This window comes from Orycteropus afer, unplaced genomic scaffold (assembly GCF_000298275.1).
Source record: "Orycteropus afer afer isolate SDZICR_OR568_19922 unplaced genomic scaffold, OryAfe1.0 scaffold00647, whole genome shotgun sequence".
NCBI lineage: Eukaryota > Metazoa > Chordata > Mammalia > Tubulidentata > Orycteropodidae > Orycteropus > Orycteropus afer.
In genome coordinates this window covers 974,524-983,617 of record NW_006922234.1, presented here as the reverse complement: position 1 = coordinate 983,617, position 9,094 = coordinate 974,524, and the positions used below count along the sequence as shown (strand labels likewise).

The window sequence follows — 9,094 nt, the reverse complement described above, 5'->3', positions numbered from 1 at the left end:
GATTGGCAAATATTCCCTCCCAGGTGTGTCTTTTCATTCCATTAACATCATAAGATTAGAAATGGGAGGACACCAAATTGTGCACATAACAGATAGACGACAGATGCTAATACCAACCAATGTGTCCACAATACCGCATTGCCATTAACACCAAACACTAGGCTATACAGATAAACACATAAACACCTGAGATGAAAAAATTTTGAAAAAAGAAAAAAAAAGCGTCATTTACAAAGCAAAAGTTAACTGATTTTCATGACGCCCACTTTGTATCTTCTTTCTTTTTCACTTATGGATTATGGTTTTGGTCTTCTCCAAATCCTTCTCCTAACCACAAATCTTGAAGATTTCCTCTCTTCTGCTTTATAGAAGCTTTCAGTTTCGTGGGTTTACACTTACCTTGAGATCTCCCTTCCATTTTGAGTTAACCTTTGTGTAACAGGTAAGGTTTAGGTCAAGGTTGATTTTGTGCATATGTTGCTGGCTGCCCACCTTTCCCTCTACGTGAATGCTGCTCATCTGGTGTCTCGTGCCTGACTGATCTAACGGGTGCATCTCCCTGGGGTAGGTGAGTGCATCTCCCTGGGGTAAGGGTTCTGCATGGAGGTCTTTCTACTGTTGGGTTGAGAGCCAATCCATTTGTTACACAGACTGTCCTTTCTCCATTGCACGCCCCAGGAGATTTGAAGAAGGAAGTAGCAATGCTTTGAAACGAAGTGGAACAAGAATTGATGCCTTTGAGATGTGGTGTTGGAGAAAAATACTGAAAATACTTCCAGAAGAACAAACAAAGCAGTCCTGGAAGAAGGACAGCCAGAATGCTCCTTAGACTTGGTCTCGTACACTTTGTTCAGGGCAGTGTTTCGTTCTACTATACATAGGGTCGCTATGAGTCGGAGATGACTTGACGGCACCTAACAACAACAACAACTTCGGTCACGTGGCCGGCACGATGCACTCAAACACAGCGAGGATTATGAGGCTGGTGCCTATTCCTGAGCCCAGCTTTGTGGCTCTAAAGGACAGGCATCTGCTCCTCTCCTCTCCATGGGCATGATGCTACAGAGAAGCACCCTCGGGCAGAGGAGCAACCACAAGGGCTATCTTTTAAGAATAGACCCAGCTGTTTCTATTTTGCTGCTTATTTCATATTATTCTTACCCTTCCTTACACTTACCCTCTCTGCACACCAGCAGGGCCCCTATGAGCCCGGAGTTCAGGTCTTTTACCAAGTCCACGTGAGAAAGGTAGGAGTAGGTGAGACATGGCGGATCGGAGGCTAGTGGGCCGTTCTCCTTCAGGACCTGCCAGACGTAGGTGTGGCTGTCGCCAGGAATCACTTCATCGTCTTCCTTCTCCCTTTGGCTGCTCATGTCATCATACTCAGCTCCTAAAGCAAGAAGGGCAAAATTGGCCATTTGAGGAAACTTACAAAGCTTCCTTTCGACACCAGATTAGACATAAGTGGTGAGAACTAGCTTCTGGCTGAGATCTCCAGATTTGGCTAGCCGATCATGCTGTTCCCATTTCTGCACCATCTTAGCAAATTCCAGTCAATTCAACTCAATGTGTACTTTCTCCTAGACTCTTTGATAGGCACTGGTGAGGGTCAGAGAGGGATAAGATACAGAGAGTTTTTTTTTTTTTTTAAGTCAACTGGATTCTTCCCTGGAGGGTTATCAGTCTGGTGGGGGCCACAGACATATAAAGGGATAATTATAATACAGTACAGAAATATTCACTCATGTATCCAACAAATTAGTTACTGAGTCCTTACTCTTTACTAAGCTCAAGTACAAGTTAGGGATGTAACTCTTATCTTTACCCATGTCATGGAGTTGATTCCGACTCACAGCGCCCCTAGAGGACAGAGTGGAACTGCCCCACAGGGTGTCCAAGGCTGTCAGTCTCCACAGAAGCAAAGCCCAAACCACACCCACTGCCATGGAGTCGATTCTGACCCACAGCGCCCCTAGAGGACAGAGTGGAACTGCCCACAGGGTCTCCAAGGCTGTCAATCTTCACAGAAGCAAAGCCCAAACCACACCCACTGCCTGGAGTCCATTCTGACCCACAGCGCCCCTAGAGGACAGAGTGGAACTGCACCACAGGGTGTCCAAGGCTGTCAATCTTTATGGACTGCCTCATCTTCCTCCTGCGCAGCAGGTGGTGGGTTTGAGCTGCTGACCTTTTGGTTGACAGCTGCATGCTTTAACCACTGAACCACCAGAGCTCCTTTAGAGATATAAAGATCAACAAAATGGAAATCTGGCATAACCCTGGAGTCCCTGGGTGGTGCCAACAGTTCCCATGTTTGGCAGCTAACTGAAAGGTCCCAGTCCACCCAGAGGTGCCTTGAAAGAAAGTGCCTGGTGACCTACTTGTGAAAAAGCAGCCCCCAACAGCCCCGTGTGGCACAGCTTTGCTGTAGCGCACATGGGGCCACTGTGAGCTGGAATCCACGCAATGACAACAGGTTCCAAGGAGCCCTGATGCTTCTCAGTGGGGCCCAGTACTGAAGATAAAAAATCAGGGTCCTATGCGTGCTCATTGCTAATGCAACGTCAGTACGTACAGTGCACTGCAGCGACAGAAGCAGAAACTGTTTAAAGGCACCCTGACTAATACCTCAGCTTCTGCTGTAACACTTTCCCAGCGACTCTTCGCAGCTGCCCAGATTGATAACGATTCCTGAAGTCCAGCCCCAGATATTCAGAGAGCTGTTGAGCCACACCCCATCCTAGCCCACAACATCTTTGCACCTGAGGGAGGGGCCTGGTCTCCGACAGAGCAGCACAGGAGACCCACGCGCAGGTGGTGGGCAGCCCCGCCCACACTTTAACTCGGAACTTTCCGCAGCCAAAAGCCACGAGCACGGTGCAGGTGGGTGGTCCCCACTAGAAAGTCAAGCTCTTTGAGATATAGGGACACCCCTCCAGTAGGCAATAGAGCCAACAAGCCTCATCCAGAAGCAACAGCAGGTTCGGGAGACTGCGTGTGACTGCGCACTGGGGAAGCCGCACCTACATCACCAGCTCCAAGTCCTGACGGTCCAAGTTTAAGGCCAAGTACTCTGCCCACGCCATGCTACCACCCCAGTGTGCCTCTGTGCCCCGGGAAGAAGATGCTTTTGATGGGTCTGCATCTGACATTGCATCATGTCGTTCATGGAAATACGAGGTTTGATGAGCAGCCAAGACTGTGTGAAACACTCACTGCTTTGGAGAGAGGGGGAGAGAACAGATTGGGGAAACATAACAGCACGTTAGTTTTGCTGTGCTGAGGGCCCGCTTGAGGTAAGGAGTCATGAACTTAGTGAGAACAGTCAGTGTGGTTGTGTGCCTTTGATGTCAGCTCTGGCCAGCCACTTGGGAGCTGGAAAAATAGCTAGAGAATTAGATTTCACCAGGGTAGTGGTTTAGCTAAATGAACAGAATGGACACAGAGGTGGCCAGGCACTTGTTGGCACATGCAAAGGTCAACGGTTGGCAGATCCCAGGAAGGGTGAAGAGTTGGTGGAAGGGGCAGAACAAGAAAATGAGAGGTGGGAAGATAGGATGAGATAGGATGAGACTGTGTGGCTGGTTGTGCTTCATCGGATAAGATGCTTTTCTTGGAATGTGGTCATTGGAAGGAAGGATTCCAGTGAAGCTGTTTCAATGGGTTTGAGCTTGAGCTGGAGTTAGAATGTTTATATCCCCATGTCCATCATTTTAAAACTTTTATCTTTCCCCACTGAGTGGAAAAGAGAAAGGTAAGAGTGTGTTACCCACCCTTTTCTCTCCCAATCTTTAGAAGATTTCCTCAATGTTGTACTCCAATTATTTGTGACTCTGTGAGATACAACCAAGCCCAATTTTGCCTCGGCTTCCCATTCTCTGATTGCATACCTAGATGTTCAGGGTAAGATGGATGGTGTGAAAGGGGCAGAGAAAGGTAGGGTGCCCCACCTTTGCTCTATGCCCATAAAGAAGCTATGCAATTAGGAAAACATAAGCAGTTCTGCAGAGTGGCTGGTAGGTTTGAACCACCAACCTTTTGGTTAGCAGCCAAACGCCTTAACCACTGCACCACCAGAGATCCTTTTAGTAATATATACTACGTACGATGTTGCAGTGTGTAATTTGCTAATGTTATTTTTAGATGTTCACACACAGATGTTCACTGTTAGGACTTATTGTTGAAAACACTGCCGTACAGCAGGCAATAATGAAGACTTAAACAGAGAGAGATTCAACTTACTTTAGAACCAACTTAGGAGTCATCAGAACAGAACTCCATTGTACGCTGGGACCACCTGTATACAGCCTGCACACCCTCAAGACTTGTACAGGATCTGTGGACCACAAGTAGTTTATGTTGATTTTGCCACCCATCTGGCCTTCTGCCCAAATTACAGCATTACCTGAGAGCACTACGTCCTTTCTCATATGTTTTTTAATCCCAGAGGAGGCAAGTTCTCTGACTGGCCTAGCCTGGATACTAGACCAATCACTGTGGTCAGAAAGGCTTGGGCTTTAAGAAAATGTCAGGTTCCATTTGAAGTACATTAAAAAAAAAAAAAAGTGATTCTCAGGGGAGTGAAGGGTGGGAAACATGTGTCATTCTAGGCAGAAAAAGTGACTTGTGTCTGCTACACATTATTTTTCATATCCAACATCCATTATAGGCTAGGTAACACATAGCGGTAAACAGGAGACTACAACAACAAACAAGACTTTTTGAGATGTTTATAGTCTAATAACCCTGAGAAACAGAAGACAGACATAGTGTTCAGACAGGCCGTCAAAATATTTTAAGGAAGTTTGCAATTTATAATAATGAGAACAAATGGCTTCACCATGTGCTGAAGGTATCATCTGGGCCAGAGGCTGGGCTTAGTGCATCATCTTGTCTAATGGTATACCAGGCAGAGGCTCAGACAGACGATGACCATAATCAGTGGCCAGTCTGGCTGTGCTTTCTTTCCTCTGTATCTTCCTCCCTTCATTGCCTTCCCTTGTTGGAGAGCCAAGAGAGAAATCATCAAAGGCCATGAGTGCAAGGCATATGTCCAACGGCGACAAGAGAAGGCAAGGCCTCTCTCACGGTTAAATGCCTACTTGGCAAAACATCAAGTATTAGAAGTAGATGTTATTCCAGTAGTCCATGTTTTAGATCTTGTTGGGACGTTTCATATTTTGGGTCACTGTGCTCTAGTAACCATTTATTGTTTTACACTCCTTATTCCTGAGGAGGCTTTTGTGATTGTTTCAGTGACCACCTATTGTCCTTGAGCACGTACAGGAGTAAAACTTTAACTTTGTAGAGAATAAGCTGATTATTTGGATTCCAAGACTAATGATGTAATCATGTATAAACATATAAATAAAGGAGAACAAAGGCATCAGGGATCGCTCTTGCAGAATATGCAGGGCGTCCGCCTGGCCCCCGTTCCTTTCAGAAAAGCATGTTGCCTCGTTTCAGGACCTGTGCAGTTTTGCCAGACGCGGCATTCCCTGGGTTTGGGATTCACAAACTCAGAAGGCATAGATAGGCTACTTTTCCTCCCTTGCTTCTTGCCCCTCTCCCCTCTGCTCTGCCACAGTGCTTCCTGAAGAAGCGGGAGTCCAGTCCATGATCCTTCGGTTTCCTATGAAGCTCTGTACTAGCTATTACCACCACCACCCACTAGCATCAAGTCGATTCCGACTCATAGAGACCCCCATTAGGTTTCCAAGGCTTCCTCTTCTTCCAGCGGAGCAGCTAGGTTTCAACTGCCAATCTTCTGGTTAGCAGCCAACATCTATCCACTACACCACCAGAGCTCTTATACGAGGTGTTGTTGTTGTTGTTGTTATTTGCCATCGAGTCGGCCCCGACTCATAGCGACCCCTCCTTGGGTTTCCGAGGCAGTATCACTAAAGAAGTAGGATTGCCCAACCTTCCTTCCGAGGAGTGGCTGGTGGGTTTGAACCACTGACCTTTTTGATTAGCAGCCAAATGCCTTAACCACAACACCACCAGAGCTCTTATACGAGGTGTTGTTGTTGTTGTTGTTATTTGCCATCGAGTCGGCCCCGACTCATAGCGACCCCTCCTTGGGTTTCCGAGGCAGTATCACTAAAGAAGTAGGATTGCCCAACCTTCCTTCCGAGGAGTGGCTGGTGGGTTTGAACCGCCAGCCTTCTGGTTAGCAGGCAAGTGCCTTAGGCACTATGCTACCAGAGCTCCTATACGAGGTATAGGAACCAATTTTGCAACACTGTAGGCTGCCCATATCTATTTCTAGACCACATTCAGTTCTATTGAAGAGGTCTGTGATCCATCCAAAGCAGAGATCTTTGGAAATCTAAGATCTTTTTACGGAGGTGAGGAGCTATGGTTGTCTCAATTCAGGATGCCCAGTGCTTTGCCCTTCCTGAGACCTGGTGTGCTTGCCTTTTCCTTTTCCTTTTGATAACAGAACCTCTCTTCCTTGTGGGGAATTCCAGATGGATTGGGTGGGGCTGATCTCACCTTCCCATTTCCAACTCTTCCTTGCCACCTAACACTGAGAAATATTGAGAAAGAGCTATTCCTTCCTTTGGATCACTGTCTGGAGAAAAAGGAGGAACAGGGAATGTCTTGAGCTATCAGTGGCTGTCTTTGCCAGTGTACTGGAAAAGCCTACCTGACAACAAAACCAAAAGGAAGGAAAGAAGAGATGATATGGTGAAAAAAAGACTATGATTCTGAGGAAATCATTGGACTCATTGGATCCAGTCATTCCAGAAACAATTTTCTCTCCGTGGACTTTCCAGTTACATGAGAAAAATTCAAAATTATTTATATAAATCCTTGTACTGTACCACAGTAGCTTAGAGCACAAGTTCTAGAGTTAGATGGGCCTAGATGTAAATCCTGATTCAACCACTCCCTAACTATATAGGCTTCTATTCAATACATGTTACTCACTATTATGACTATTATTATTATCTTTTAGTATGCTTGTATATAAGAGAGTGTATACAATTCCAGGTGTGCCGAGCACACATATCTCACAATTACCTACTCAGGATGACAGACAATAAGAGGACATTAGACTCACCCTCAGAAGCTTTCCAGTAGGATACGCCAACAGCATGAAGACTGATAGGATGAGTAGCCATGTTCTTAAGTGTAATGATTAGAGTGTCATAAACCTCAGCTCGGATGGTAGGACCCAGGAGACCTGCAAGAATGAGATATACCCAAAGTTTATTTGGAGGGTGGCACTCCTGAAAATCTGTTATTACAACAATGAGAATCCAAGTCACGGTAGAGAAACATATCCCTCTGGTTACTGATAAAAAGCAGCATATGCTTATTGCCAGCATCAGCTCAGCCTCATAGTTCTTCTGAAGAAATATTTCTGGGAATTCATCCAATGTACTCATTCATTCAACAAATACTTGAGTTCTGATTATATTGTTGAAACTGCCCTAAATACTGGGGAGATAGTGGTTGCTATGGATTGAATGGGCCCCCCTTTTTGGGAACAATTATGTCTTTTAAATCCCAACCTCTATACCTCTGGTTAGAATCCCATTTGGGAATGAGTTTTCTTTGTTGTGTTAATGGGACAGGATTAATATAGGGTGTGTCGTGACTCAATCTCTTTTGAGATATAAAAGAGATTAAATAAGCAAGCAAAAAGGAGCAGACATGGGGGAAGACACATGCCAAGCAACATGAAGATTACCCAGGAGCAGAGAAGCTCAGAAGAGACAAAAACCTTCCTCTAGAGCTGACAGAAAGCAAGCCTTCCTCTACAGCTGCCTCCCTGATTTTGGACTTCTAGCCTCTACACTGTGAGAAAATACATTTCCGTTTGTTAAAACCACCCATTTATGATATTTCTGTTAGAACAGTGCTAGATAACTAAGAGGAGCTCTGGTGGCGTAGTGCCCAATGCACTTGACTGCTAACCAGAAGGCTGGCAGTTCAAACCCACTAGCCACTCCTCAGAAGGAAGGTTGGGCGATCTAGCTCCATAGAGATACCACCTTGGAAATCCAAGGAGGGGTTGCTATGAGTCAGATCTGACTTGATGGCAGTGAGTTGAGTTGTGTTGAGTTGAAGACAGATTATGTAGATCACATTTTAGAGACATTAAGCAAGTAAACAGAAAATTTCAAATTGTTTATAAATGCTACACAATATAAGGGTGTGCTAGAAAATGAGAAGGCAGGAGGTAGGGGATGTTTTAAATATAGTGGTCAAGAAAGGTCTCTAAGGAGGTGGCATTTGAACAAAGATATGATGAATGAAAAATGAGCAAAACTTGCAAAGATCTAGTGGGAGATCATTTGAAGCAGATTAAACAAATGGAAAAGTCCTGAGGCCAGAACAAGCCGGGCATAGTGGAGTAACATGTGGCTGAAAGAATGTACTACGGAGGACCTGTTAGGCCACAGAAATTTGGATCAATTTGGACTTCACAAGAAGTAAACAGATACAGGGGACCAGAGACATCAATTGGTAAATGAGGACAACTACAAAACAAAAAGAGGGAATAAATAGTATGGTTACAGAACTTCTAAATGGGGAGGAAGTCAAGGCAATTGTGAGATAGAACAAACTGTTTTAAAGTTGAGAAGGAAATAATAAATCACAAGTTAACCTCAAAGAAAATTAATAAACCTCATTAAATTAAAAAAGAGGAAAGGCAAAAACATTTATCAAATACTAAAACAACAGCAATGAAGGAAATGATAAAAAAAATCATAATCTAAATGAGTTCAGCACAGAAAATTATATGGAACAAACAAATCAGCAACACCACAAAAAACACATAATAAACTGACAGTAATAAATTCATACTGGTTGATAATTACACTGAATGTAAATGGATTAAATGTACCATTCAGGAGACAGAGAATTGCAGACTGGATAAGAAAACATGACCCATCAATATGCTGTCTACAAGAGACTCACCTTAGATACAAGGACAAAAATAGACTGAAAATCAAAGGTTGGAAAAAGATATACCAAGCAAATGGCAAACAAAAAAGGGCAAGAGTAGCAATACTAATTTCTGATAAAACAGACTTTAAGACAAAAACAACCATAAGAGACAAGGAAGGACATTATA

The 9,094-nt window shown here is 44.4% G+C and overlaps 1 protein-coding gene across 1 annotated transcript in view; it reads right to left on the bottom strand.

Moving 5' to 3' along the window:
- The window catches only part of F8 (coagulation factor VIII), a 105,188-nt gene that overhangs the window by 84,649 nt on the left and 11,445 nt on the right, over positions 1–9,094 (bottom strand). Inside the window, exons 3-4 of the mRNA XM_042783081.1 lie at positions 7,070–7,192; positions 1,178–1,390 (exon numbers count right to left, since the gene is read on the bottom strand). Coding sequence (XP_042639015.1) covers positions 1,178–1,390; positions 7,070–7,192 — 336 coding nt within the window. The remainder of the gene's footprint in view (positions 1–1,177; positions 1,391–7,069; positions 7,193–9,094) is intronic.